A 14,297-nucleotide genomic window follows, 5' to 3' on the forward strand; every position below is an offset into this window, starting at 1 on the left:
CCCGAATAAAGTGGAAAATAGCTCCATATTGCATTGGTTGTCTACGATTTGTTGAATTACATTGGGTTCGTTGGAGCTAGGGTTTTCCCCCGACTATAGGGAACTTAGTACGCTCTATAGTGAAGATTGGAAGCAAAGTTGACGGATCAATTAGTCGAATAGACAAGAAAATCGGTTGAACGAAGAGAGAAATGAGGGAGAGAGTTCGGGAGCGTGAGAGAATGGAGGAGGGTTTGCTTGAATGAGCAACCTGACGGTCGTCTGTTCTACTTAAAGCATGATATAAACTGTTGACAACTTGATAAAAGCGGTTGACAGTTTTGGCCTAAACGGTTGACAGAAAGAAATGATTGGTCGACCGTTTTCCCTTAGATCATAATATTAATATACGCCATGTCTAAACGGTCGACAAACTCGAAGGACCGGTTAAACGTTTTTAAGAAATGGTCGATAGTATTGAGAGACTGGTCGACCGATTTCTCTTGGCTTTTTGAAAAATAAGAGGATATTGCATTCAAACAAAATTTTAAACCACATAGCATATAAAATTTTGCATCCAAAAATATCTTAATTACATTCAACAAATAAATACCGCATCAAGATACAATAATTCTAAGTTCACTTCTAAAATATTCAAATTTGACCTTATCTAGGGGTTTTGTAAAAATGTACGCTACTTGAAGTTTTGTATCTACAAATTCTAATTTGATGCCTCATTTTTGTACATGGTCCCTAAAGAAATGATGCTTGACTTCAGTGTGTTTAGTCCTAGCATGGAATATGTGATACTTAGTTAAGGCTATAGCACTTATGTTATCACATTTTATTGGAATGTTTAGAAGATTTATGCCATAGTCTTCTAGTTGATATTTCATCCATAAGATTTGAGCACAACAACTTCCATTTGTTACATATTCAACTTCAGTGGAAGAGAATGCAACTGTATTTTGTTTCTTACTAGAGCAAGATACTAAGGAATTTTCTAAAAAATTGGCATGAGCCACTAGTACTCTTTTTTTTAAAATTTTTTTAATCAATTTTACAACCATCATAGTCTGTATCGATATAAGCCATTTGATCAAATTCATTTGATTTTGGATAGAACAATTCTATATTAGATGATCCTTTTAGATACCTAATTTTTTTTTTCTACAGTCTTTAGATGGGATTCCTTAGACTTAGATTGAAATTTAGCACATAGACAAATATTAAACATAATGTCCGGCTTACTTGTTGTCAAATATAACAATAATCCAATCATACTCCTATATAACTTATTATCCACCAATTTGCCTATTTCATCCTTATCTAGATAAGATGAACTACTCATGGGAGTGGCAGTAGACTTGCTATTTTGAATATTGAATCTCTTAAGAAGATCTCTTATGTATTTTTTTGTTGGGATATGAAAATCCCCCTATCTTCTTGTCTAATGGAATCCTAAAAAATATTTCAACTCTCCCATCATACTCATTTCAAATTCCCCTTATATTAATTTTGTAAATTCTTCACATAGGGATTCATTTGATGATCAAAAAATAATATCATCTACATAAATTTGAACTAATAAAATATCTTTGCCATGAGACTTAATAAATAATATTGTATCTATTTTTCCTTTCTTAAAATCTTTTTCTAAAAAAAATTTGCTAAGACTCTCATACTATGCCCTAGGGACTTGTTTTAAACTATATAATGCCTTAGTGAATTTAAACACATGATTCTCATATTGAGGATTTTTAAAACCAGGAGATTACTCCACATACACATCCTTATTTATATATCTATTCAAAAATATACTCTTAACGTTCATTTGATATAGTTTAAAATTTTTATGGCATGCAAATGCCAACAACATTCTTATGGCCTCTAATCTAGCTACGAGGGCATAAGTTTCATTATAGTCTATCATTTTTTCTTGGTTATATCCTTGAGCCACTAATCTAGCTTTGTTTTTAATGACAACCCCATTTTTGTCCATTTTGTTCTTAAATACCCACTTAGTTCCTATGGTTGGGTGTTCTTTAGGCTTTGGAACCAATTGTCATACTCAATTTCTTTTAAATTGATTTAGCTCTTCTTGCATAACAATGATCCAATTTTTATCATTCAAGGCATCCTTAATATTTTTAAGTTCTATTTGAGATAGGAAGGCTACAAACTGACATTCATTCCTAAGAGATGATCTAGTCCTAATTCCTCTAGAAGGATCTCCTATGATCTTATTGTTTTCCACATACTTTCTTTCTCATAAAAATGATGGTTCTCTTTCTTCATGTGCTATATTTTATTAATTAAGAACATTTTCATTTGATGGATTTTCTTCTTTATGTTTTAATGAGAGTTTTTTTTTAAACTTTGATTTATTTCATCATTACATTCTACACGAGCTTTTTGATAGACATTTAGATCATCTACAACAACATTAATTAACTCTTCTACCACTAGTGTTTTTTCGCTAAATATTCTATATGCTTTACTTTGAGTTGAGTATTCTAAAAATATTCTTTCATTACTTTTAGCATCAAATTTGTCTAAGGCATCTTTTCCATTGTTTAAGATAAAACATTTACTACCAAAGATGTAAAAATATGAAATGCTTGGTCTTTTTCCTTTATATAATTCATAAGGGGTTTTATTTATGATAGGTTTTATGGAAACTCTATTTAAGATATAACAAGAGGTATTTACGGTTTTCGCCCAAAAATATTTAGAAAGATTTTTATCATATAATATTGTTCTAACCATTTCTTGTAATAAAATTCTCCCCCCATGATCACTCCTAATATTTGAAATACATATGCCTTTATCTTTTTGAACTTTTTTTTACAAAAATGTTTCAAAATATTTGAATGTTTCACTCTTAAATGCAAGGAATACAACCCAAGTGAACCTAGAGTAGTCATCTACTGTAACAGCCACATATTGCTTACTTCCTAGGCGTTGTGTCCTCATAAGTCCAAAAAGATCTAAATGAAGTAGAGCTAAGGGCCTAGAGGTTGACACTTCATTTTTAGGTTTGAATGATGCACTAATTTGTTTACCTTTCATGCATGTATCACAAATGTGATCTCTTTTATATTTCAATTTAGGCAAATCCTTTAACAATATCATTTTTAGATATTTTATTAAGAACACTGATGCTATCATGTCCTAGCCTATTATCCCATATCCATGAATTTTGAGTAATAGAAGCAACAAAGCAATTTTCTATATTTGATAAAGATAGATCTAAATATACAATGTAAACATTTCCTATCCTATTAATTACCTACTAATTTTATTTCATTTGTTCTTAGACATAAGACTTCACATGAATTTGCATCAAAACACACTTTATGGTTTTTGTCACATAGTTGACTATTACTAATCAAATTATGCTTAAGACTTCTACCAAAAACACATTTTTTAAAATAAAATTTGGAAAGCAAATTGAACCAATGCTAAGAATCTATATTTGGAGGTATCTCCATATACTACATTACCTCTATACTTGTAGGGATGTTGTTAAAGAGCCACTCATCCTTGGTTATGTGCTTGGAGCACCTTCTATTAAGGAGCCACTTGCTCCTTACTTGATTTGAAACTAGAGTAACATGCCACAAAAGAAATCAAGTTGTTCCCTTTGGTACCCAAATCTTTTTGGGTCCATTCATATTAGTATAAACATTTTCCTTAGGCACCCAATTTTGTTTAAACCTATATGGGTTGTTTCTTATAAAACATTTGAAATATAAAGGTCTATATTTCATAAACATTTGTTAATTGAGTGACCATGCCTACCACAACAATGGCATGTAATCCTATTTCTTGGAAATAAAGGTCTATGAAATGATTTATTTGAAATAGATTTTTGATAAAAAGATTTAACAAAAGTGATCTTATTTCCCTTGTTTTGAAAAATGATCAAAATATAATCCTTGTTTATCACCAAAATTCCTTTGAGCTCCCAAAATCATTTCCAATTTCTTTTTGCTTTCTACTAGCTTTTCTAAGAACTCTTTCAAATCCTCATTTTGTCTAGAAAGGCTTTCTTTTTCATCAATCAAAACCTTTTTCTCATTATCCCATGATCCTTTTTCCTTTTTCAATGAACTTACTTCTTCATCTAGAGATTTTAATTCTTTCTTTAAAACATTATTTTTCAAACTAACCTTTTCAAACTAACATTTTCAAACTCATTCATCAAATCATTGAACGCATCATGTAATTCATCAAATATAAAGTTAGAAATTGAATGAGAAGAAAAACTAGCAGATACTTCATCTTTCTCCTTGGCCATTAGACATAGATTAACCACTTCTTCCACTTGAGATTTATCAGCTGATGATGAATCTTTTTCACTCCATGTAGTTAAGGCTTCCTTCTTTCCTTTCTTGATATTATTTTTCAACAAAGGACACTTGGTCCTTATATGACCTAACTTCTTACATTTAAAACACCGAATTTCATTAGAGTAACTTTTTTTTTATCTTTATCCTTCTTAAAATTCTTTGTTTGGTTAAATCTCCCCTTTTTAAAGAATCTATTAAATCTTTTAGCAAGTAAAGCAAAATCATCATCATCACTATCTTGTGATTCTTTTTCTTCTTTGTCTACGTTAAAGGCTACATTTTAAGTTTTCTTTGAATATTCTTCCACATCTTTTTTCATCATAATTTCATGAGTCATGGGTGAGCCTAGCAAATTATCAAAGGATAATGTGTCTAAATCTTTAGATTCAGTTATAGCTGTAACTTTTGGATCCCAAGCTCTAGGGTGGCTTCTCAAAATCTTTCTTACTCTTTCACCATTGGTATAGATCTTTCCTAGAGACTCTAAACCCGTAACAATTTTATTGAATCTAGTAAACATCTCTTTCATATATTCATTTTCTTTCATGGTAAATAACTCATAATCATGAATAAGTAAATTGATTTTAGTTTCTTTTACTTGTTTTGTGCCTTCATTTGTTACATCTAATTTGTCTCATATTTCTTTAGCAATTTTGCATGTTGATATTTGGTTGACCTCCTCGAGACATAAAGTACAGAACAACGTGTTCATAACTCTTGCGTTTATCTCTACGTTTCGCTTCATAGCTTTTGCGTTTATCTCCACGTTTCGCTTGTTCTCTTTTGTCCACTCTTTTATCTTTTCCAGGTCTGGGAGTTTTGCTACCTTCTTAATAGATAGCAAGATATTAATGTCCTACATGAGAAACAAGACAGCATTTCTTCCAATAACCATAGTTAATACCATCAAAAAAAGGAGGACGGGAGGTGCTTTGACCCTCAAATTGAGATGAACAAAAAATGTGTGACATATGTGGATCTTTACCTTATGTTGTTAGACTTTTTAAAAAAAAGAGGAAGCTTTTCTTTGATACTAATTGATAGGATTGACTAGCAATGGCACCACAACCCAAAAAGAGGGGTGAATTGGGTTATTAAAAACTTTGGTTTGATTTAAAAATTTTCTACCTCAAAGTGAAGATTTAATGCAAATGATATTGATTGATAAAAATGCTTGACAAGATAAATGCTATGAAAATAAAAGCAAGGAAGACAATCAATTTTTGAGTGGTTCAGCCAAATGGCCTAATCTACTACATTAACTCATAATTAAGGATTTTAAAACCTTCACTAAATTCTTCTACTTGATCACAAGTAGGACATCTAGTCCCTAAGAGTAAGAAATACAATCTCCTACTATCAAAGTAGGTTTTCTAGCATACTTTCTAGGAAAATACAAAGAGATAACAATAAGAGAAATGAATCTCTCAGTTACAAATTCTCTAAAAAATAATGCAAGGCTTGAAGTAATGAATACAATTGAAGAACAAAGCCTTAAAAGAGAGAAAAATGTAAAACAATCACTACAAAAAATCAAGCATTTAGTGACGAAAAAATCCATCGCTAAAGCTTCAAATTCCGTCCCTAAAATTGGCGTCACTAAATTTTAGTGACGAAAATTAGCGATGGAGCAATTTAGTGAAGGAATTAGCGACAGAATGTTCCACGTAACTGTTCAGCAACGAAAATTCCGTCGTTGTTCAACGACGGAGAACGTTTCATCTCTAAACAGTGACGGAATGCTGAATCAGCAATGGTAAAAAAAATAAAAGCAATGCTCGCGCTCTATTCGGGTGCTGCGTGGCCTCGCCTCTACTTGCCACTTGGCAATCCCACCAGCAGCCACGTGGCGACATTGGAATTATTTTCCAACGAGAGCTTTTTTCATGCCTTTCCTTAGGATTGAACCTTAGACCTGCCAATCTCACCCCTGCGCGACCAGTTGATTTGGAAGACTCCTTGGTTTATCATGTGTATAAAATATTTTTTATAGTATTTTTGTTTAAACTTTTCAAAATTACATTTGCACCCCGAAAAATTTCCAAACTTATTTTCAAAATATTCCATCATTCATTTTGAATTTAATTTGTAATTTCATATTTTATTAATTTGCAACTTAACAACGATCATTAATTTTGAATTTAATTAAAATTTTTATAAATTTTATATTTAACTACAAAAATTTTCATTATCAAATCAGATTTTAAATTTAATTTAAATATTTTATGAATTTCACATTAAATTTTTATAAATATTTTGTTAAAGGTTATTTTTAGTAACATTACTAAGTTTCTGTGTAAACTCCTGAATTATATAGCGTGATATTAAAACAAGTGAAATGTATCATCTCAATATCGTGGATATTTAAAATTTTATCTGCATATTATTCAATTAAAAAGAAGGGTATTTGCTAAAGGACAACATATTATTGAATAAGGAAGATTAATATCTTTAAAAAATGTATGCGTATATGGGGAAAATTTAGATTTTTATTTATGTACTTTTATATTTTTTTGTCTACAGTCACTTAAATTTTTTGTTATTTAATTATACTTCTTTATTTATATTTTTAAGTTAATTTAATTTTTATATATGTATTCTTTAATCAATTTAACTACTTTACTTTGATGTGTAAAAAAAATGAAGATAAATACAAGTACATAGATGTAATCAAAATAACGAAAAGTTTAAGGTGTCACAAAAAAAAAATTAAAGTGTATTTAAATAAATTGAGTCAAAAATATAAATTTAGTTGTTAAAATGTGAAATTAAAGTATGAATTTCACATTTTATAAATTTAGTTACAAAAATATAATTTTTTTTTCCTTTTTTAGTGACGGATATCTTGCGTTGCTAAAGTTTTTTATTTTGATTTTCTTTTTTTAGTGATAGATAATGTTCGTCGCTAATTTTTTTTATTTTTAATATAATTTTTTTGATTTTTTCCTTTTTTTAGCTATGGATATTTTTTGTAGCTAAAGCTTTTTGTTTTTATTTATTTTTTTTCTTTTTTTAGCGACATATTTTTCATCGCTAAAATTTTTATATTTTAATTTATTTTTTTTTCTTTTTTTACCAACGGATATCTTTTGTCTCTAAAGTTTATTTTTTTTATTTTCTTTTTTTAGCGACATATATTTTCCTTTGCTAAAGTTTTTTTATTTTATATTTTATTTTATTTTCTTTTTTAGCGATGAATTTTTTCAATAGCTGAATTTAAAAATTTATTAAAAATTATTTAACGACGAATTTTTATCGCTAAATTTAAAAAATGTTAGTGACGGAATTATTCGTCAGAAATCCATTATAAAAATTTAGTGACGAATATCCATTGTTAATTAGTGACGAAAGTATTTCATCACTAAATTCTATAACTAAAAACTATTTTTCTTATAATGAATTGAGCACTTGTGAGTAGTTGGGACATTTAAATGCTTGCAATGAATTCTCTAACCGCTTTAATTGCTCCACCAAGTTTGTATTTATAGAGCTTGATGAGAACTTTGAAAATTATGGCCGTTGGTGATAGTTGAGGCATTAAATAAGCTCTAGAACTAGCCATTGACAAAGTCTACAAGAAAAAACGGTTGCAAATTTATAGAATTTGTCGACAAATTAGTGAATAAATTTGAAAAACAATCGACATGCTGAAAAATAGTTAATCGGTTTGTATGCAGTGGCTGTCGACCATAGTTGATCGAGAACCAACTTTTGACCGGTTGATAGGCTATCAAAGCTGGTTGACAGATTGTCTTTTACTTTTAAAAGATTTTACTTTATGTTTCAAATATTTCAAAACCAATTTTGATAGAACAAAATTATTTGAACCTTATGACATAAACTTGATTTTACAAGTACCCTCAAGATATATTTGACACTAAATAAAAAATAATTGAAATTGATTTTCATTTTGAAGTTTTAAATAATTTATAAAAATAATTTAGATAATAAAGACAATAAAACAAAATATTTCTCTCCTTATATAAGAGAATATCATTTTTTATCATCAAAAGCAAAAGCAAGAGCAAAACAACTTATATATACATATATATGTATATATCATCTTCCTCATAAGAAGGTCGCATCCGCGCATGAACTTTCCTCGTTGCAGTCAAAAAGGTGGAAGAAGAAGAAGAAGAAGAAACAAAGGAAAGTTAGTTGATGATGGGAGCAATTGACAGGGATTTGGTGTGCACAGCAGTGTATGTATGTATCTCTCACATGCCACCGGCACATGGACTTCCCGCCACGAGGCATCGGGTCTCGCCGACCGGCGGTGGGGTTCCCATGTCCTGCTGCGTTGGTGCCATTGCCGGTTTCCCCATCTAGCCTTGTCTCCGGCCCCCATCCATCTCTCTCTCTTGCCATACCTCAGTGGGGCCTGGCTGTATCAAAGTTGCAATGCGCCATCCTTGTCAATGGAGATCAGCTGCGAGTGCATATATAATATAATATAATATAATAATATTATATATGGGGATTTAATGGGAGTATACGAATCCTCTGCCTCGTTTATGGCTGAAGCATGCTCAAATCTCAACCCCCACTCACTGCCTTCTGTGGGCTGTGGTGTATATCTTTCAGTTAACAAGACAAGCCACTAGCTAGTTCCAGCTCCTACTTTGCTAGCCAGGCCTTTAATGCGGAAACAACATTGTTCCGAAACTTTTGCACTCTTAATTGTCGGTACTAGAATTTATAATGGTGCTGCTGTTTTTCAAATGCTAGAGCCTATATAATATATAAATCCATAACTCATCTACCTAGCTACGTGTATAATTAAATCTACATCCTTTTAATTAATTGATCTTCTTCTGGATCCTAAAATACTTACCAATGATTTTCACAGCATAAACTTTTGCATATTCCAAAGTACAGTTATTGGTTTTTTTTTTCTTTTACCTTTTTTCTCCGTGAATTTCATTATTCTGACTGACTGTGGCTGTGTTTTATGCATGCGATTAACAAGTCATTTGAACTGAGCACAAGTATAATAGTATAGGCAGTGTACAAGTGCTGGCTAAGTTTAATTTTATAGAAGTTTTTTTTTTAAAAAAAATGAATATATTTTGACTTAAATGAAACAGTTCCTTTACTTGGTCTATAGTCTTGTGAGATTAGGCCGTAAGTCTTTCATTGAGTCTCCATATGTTGACTTTTCGTCTATATATGTTAGCTCTTTTCTTGATTTCTCCCTCCTCCTCCTCCTCCTCCTCCTCTTCTTCTTCTTCTTCTTCTTCCCTCTTCTTTTCGTTTCATTCTCCCTTCATCTTTGACTTCTCTTCGCCGACTCCCAGTAGAATTGGTGACGATTAAGAAGGCGGCTAGAGGAGTCAGCTGTAACATTAGGGAATGGAGAAAGATAAAAAAGTAACACTGTTGTCTTCGTGTTTTAATTTTTTGTTTTAAATTTATTTTTAATTTTTTATTTTAAATATTTATTTTGAAATTATTAAAAATGCGTTCTTTTTATTTGTAATGTTTTCCGCATTTTAAAAATTTTGAGTGTATTTGTGATGAAAACAATTAAAACGACTTTTTATTGTTTCGAGTTTTCTTTATATATATTTTTTATTTTCAAAAATATGTTTTTGAAAATATGAAAGAAAACATATTTTCATTATTTAAAAAAATTAAAAATTTAAAAAAATAAAAATAACAAAGAGAACAAAGCCTAAATTATATACAAAATTGAAAATAAACACAATGCTGTAAAATAACACATTAAGCCTTTATTTTTTAAAACTACCCAACCTAACAACATAATAACAAAAGTAACTCAACTTGAACAACAAAAACATCATGGTTAAGCAAGGTCACAAGCAACAAAGCTTCAAAGCCATAACATAAGCTAAAACCTAGATAATTAAGAACTAACAAGAACTAGAGTTACATGAACCGCAAAACAACCTAAACCTGGCAACTAGGTCTCAAGCCTCAAAATCAATTCATCCTATGCAAAACAAGTTTAATCTTTAAGAATCCACAAAATAGAGACAAAATTGACCGATTAAATATCTAAAAAAGAGGTTGAGAAGATGCTACTCGGAGTTCTTTCCCTAGATCCTATGGATGAGGAATCAAGGGAAAATCCATAGCTAATCTTGCATAAGGCCAAAGAAAGATTAGTAAATAATTAAGGATTTTGAAGTAGTTACTAGAAAGACACAACTAATCAGCCTTACATTAAGACAATATTGGATATACGAGCAAAACAAGCCAGAACAAGGGCTTTGGAGCTTAGGGTTTGAGAGAAAGGGTATTTGGGAATAGAATGGCTCAAGAAAAATAGAAAATGTGAAAAAGGGAAAAGATCATAAGCCAAGGAAAAGGGAAGGGAAAAACAAGCAAACAAGATGTAAAAATGGTGAATTAGAGGTGATGGCCAATTGAAACTCAACTAACCAATCGAAAAATGATGGTGATATTGGTCGAAAATTAGGTGTCGGTAAAATCAACTGAAACCAATGATAGCGAAAAAGTATACTCTCCCGTAATCCTAAAGAGAAAAACTTTGGCTTTTAAGATTTTTCATTTTTTTAACTTACAAGTGGCTTCTCAAAGTAACTTGTGCTAGTGGTTTAATTGAGTTCTTGTTAGTATCTAGTCCCTGTAGTAATATTTATCACAAAGACGAGGAGTGGAGTTTTTGGCAGCTTCACATGGGACTCTCTGTCTGTCTGTCTCTCTCTCTCTCTCATATCTACAGTGCTTCTTCTCACTTTTGGGGCCCCCAATTAATTGATTAAGAAGGGGGGGAAGAGGGGACATGGGAGGCCCCCATATATATCTTTTGGAGGTTCATCACCCAAACACCTGCATGTTCTCTTAAACAACTTCCTTCACCTCCTTCATAGCCCTGCATTTAATGCACCCTTTTCCCTTTGCATTACAAATACTTGGGATGGAACCCTAGCACTTCAAACTTCACACTGAAACCCTAGATCATCATCACTACTCTCATTATGTCTTCTCTTGTGGTCCTTCTATGCCTTACCTCTTTGCATGCTTGCAGTGCCATTAAGGTCAGAATATATAGGTCTTCTCTTCTTTATGTTTTCTTTTCTTTTTTCAATCTATGTTTCTGAAATAGTTTGCCAAACCATATTATTCTTACAGAATTTAATTTCCATCTAAATTATCCACCTGTGAAAGTTTTTCAAGGAATTAGTGACTAATGCAAGTACAGGGTTCGGTTCATCAGGAAGTGGAGAAAGAAAAGTTTCAAAAGACTTGGATTCCACCAAGTGCCAGCAGCCCTTGTTTATTAGAGAAAATGCAGAAACAGGAAAAACTAAATGGAAAAGAAATCCACAAGAGCTGGGATGATGCAAAGTACAGAAAGCATATAGAAACAAAGGCTCCCCAGAAAGCACAGCAAGACGAGAAAGGTCTGCCGAAATTGAAACTCAACTATACGTAGTACGGGTTTCTTTCTTTGTGCATGCATCACAAGATATCAGAAGATTCTCTTTGTACATATATACCATGCAATAATATATATATATACGGAAAATATATTAATTTTTATACAAAATATATCAACATAATATTGTAGTAATAAACAGTACACTTAATTATTGCAATCATAACCTAATATATATAGCTGTATATTCTATACAAACTCCTCGGAATTGGAATAAATTCTAACACATTATTAACCTGGTAACCTTATAATTGTCTTGTTTATTTGGCTCTTGGACAGTAAAATAACCACCTTGAAAATTATCATCTACTAATTAACTTGAAGTTTTACATCTCTTTATCTCTGTTTCAACCACTATTGTATATTGCTAAAATCTTCTTAATTTGGATGATATCTAGGAAGTACGGCTGCCCACACACTCAAATATCTTATAATATCGTCTTAAACATATTGATGTTTCTATCAAATATGTGTGTGTTGATCTTTTTCCTATGGTTGAGTATATATGTCACTAATTATAATACTTGCAAAACTTTCAGGGAATGAGATGATACCATCATCTTCTCGGGAGTCTCTGCGAATGGCACCAAAAACGGAGGTAATAATTCAGTTTATTTTTGTATTTTTTGCTTCATGCAAGTACAGAAACAACCAAAAGGCTCACAAAATAGCCAGAATTTTGTCATCAACAATACCAAATATATGCAATTAGCTAGAGAATTATCCTTGGGTGACTCAGGTGATTACTAATATCTCATGATAAGGAAGAAGTTAATAGTTTTGAATCTTTTCACTTTTCTTGGTTCACATTTACAGTTATTTTTTTATGTACAAAAACAAAATAGCTAGAAAATTCATATATATAATTTATGCATAGAAATGAGACAGTGATATATAGTCCTACATGTGGTCCGACTTGATGAAATTACCAAAATGCCATTGCTTTTAATTATCATACGTAATTCCTATCAGTTGTTTTCCATGAATAACATAAAATAAAGGAATAGTGTTTTGAGAATTCTACCAAGTCGGCCTATCAATATCAGATTAGCTAAGAGGGCCAAATAGTCATCTCGTTTGTAAACCTGATGTTTTTTCTTGAATACATATAGCATTTTCCTTATTACTACTACGGAGCTAATTAAGGGAATGGAGATTGAGAAACACTCATTCGCCCATCACCGTCAACAAGCAACAAGCTCTTACAAAGGATGCCATTGCTTTTCCATTGTTGACAGCTTGACATGCACAAAAATAGATAATTCGAGTTTGAAAAATTGGTGTCAAAGGTGCAGATATATATAAAATTACTCATTTATGATCATAAAATCATTGATTTGAATAGTTGATCTGTAGAGACAAGTCTTAAAAAGGAAATTTACATACAAATACGTAAAACAGAAAGTCTTGTGCATTTATTTTCCCGAAGTTTGCCTTACCACGTACCCAGTTTTTAGAAGAGCAAAACATGTTTTCGCTGGTTCCCGGAATTGCCACACTGTGATTAGCAAAGAAAAATGGCCACACCATGAAATAAAATTCATAAGAAGACAACATTGTTTTAAAAACTTTCATTATTTTTTATTCTGAAAATATATAACAAAAACACATACCGTCTTGAATTAAATGCACCATAAAGATTATCACATAAAATGCAAAATGCTGCTCACCGGCAACTCGATGATGATAGTGTCGACAGATCTCAAATCGATTCTTTGTGCATGCAGGAATGGAAGAGGCAATCACGACGGATGCTGCGACCTACGACGTCACATAGGGATGATTTCAAGGAAACAATGGATTCCAAGGAAGACGCTGCTCTGGAAGAAGATATAGTTGTCATGGACTATGCCCAACCCCATAAAAAACCTCCTATTCATAATTAACAAACAACCCTATATGTTATGCATGCCTCAATCCCCCTTCACATCCACTCTTCTTTCTCGTTTTTACTTTCTTTGTTTCTCTTTTGTGGGTCTAAGTAAAAACATCCTCGTCACAGGCATGAAGTCATGGAGTAGAAAGAACTCGTGTCCCTTGATATAAATACTTCTTATGTATCCAAAAAAAAAGTTGTATACCATAAGCTTTGATAAATATAAAGGCGATATATATATATATATATGACATATAAAAAATCTTTGCATTATTTATATAACGTTTGTTACCATAAATAGCAAAAGGATGGCGGTTGACGGTGTTTGTCTCCAGTGCGCATGTTTTCTCTTTTCTTTTCTTTCCTTAAAAAACGAATGTGATTGTGAATAAAGAAACATAATTGGAATCTGTCTTCTTAAATGAGCTGCAGGTATCTGTTAGTTTATGGCACTTCACAGTTTGTTTGGTTCCGACTGCTACGCTTTCGGCTTCCCCACCGGTTCCCTTGCGCTATTAACTTTTATGGTCTGCTCCCTTAACAGCTTTGATATAGACATCTAGAAAACTATTTTTATTAGTGTATATACCTTTCATGAAAAATACATAAAATACAAATAATTTTTAAGTTAACATGTAATCTTGTTATAACCATTTGCATT

The 14,297-nt window shown here is 31.5% G+C and overlaps 1 protein-coding gene across 2 annotated transcripts; it reads left to right on the forward strand.

Moving 5' to 3' along the window:
* The first annotated feature begins 11,109 nt into the window (after positions 1-11,109).
* Positions 11,110-13,948, forward strand: LOC127787276 (uncharacterized). 2 transcript variants are annotated; one of them, XM_052315240.1, is made up of 4 exons: positions 11,110-11,359; positions 11,524-11,725; positions 12,300-12,358; positions 13,488-13,948. In XM_052315240.1, the coding sequence occupies exons 1-4, from the start codon at positions 11,300-11,302 to the stop codon at positions 13,644-13,646; spliced, it is 480 nt and encodes a 159-aa protein (XP_052171200.1). In that variant the 5' UTR covers positions 11,110-11,299; the 3' UTR covers positions 13,647-13,948. The 2 variants fall into 2 exon arrangements, with proteins under 2 accessions (XP_052171200.1, XP_052171201.1); XM_052315241.1 differs by having other exon boundaries at positions 11,539-11,725; positions 13,488-13,943.
* The last annotated feature ends 349 nt before the right edge of the window (positions 13,949-14,297 follow it).

This window comes from Diospyros lotus, chromosome 12 (genome assembly GCF_014633365.1).
Source record: "Diospyros lotus cultivar Yz01 chromosome 12, ASM1463336v1, whole genome shotgun sequence".
NCBI lineage: Eukaryota > Viridiplantae > Streptophyta > Magnoliopsida > Ericales > Ebenaceae > Diospyros > Diospyros lotus.

Coding starts and splice junctions, on each gene's coding strand:
- LOC127787276 (XM_052315240.1), top strand. CDS start 11,300: ATGTCTTCTCTTGTGGTCCTTCTATGCCTTACCTCTTTGCATGCTTGC. Junction 11,360..11,523: donor ATGCTTGCAGTGCCATTAAG/GTCAGAATATAT, acceptor ATGCAAGTACAG/GGTTCGGTTCATCAGGAAGT. Junction 11,726..12,299: donor AGCACAGCAAGACGAGAAAG/GTCTGCCGAAAT, acceptor CAAAACTTTCAG/GGAATGAGATGATACCATCA.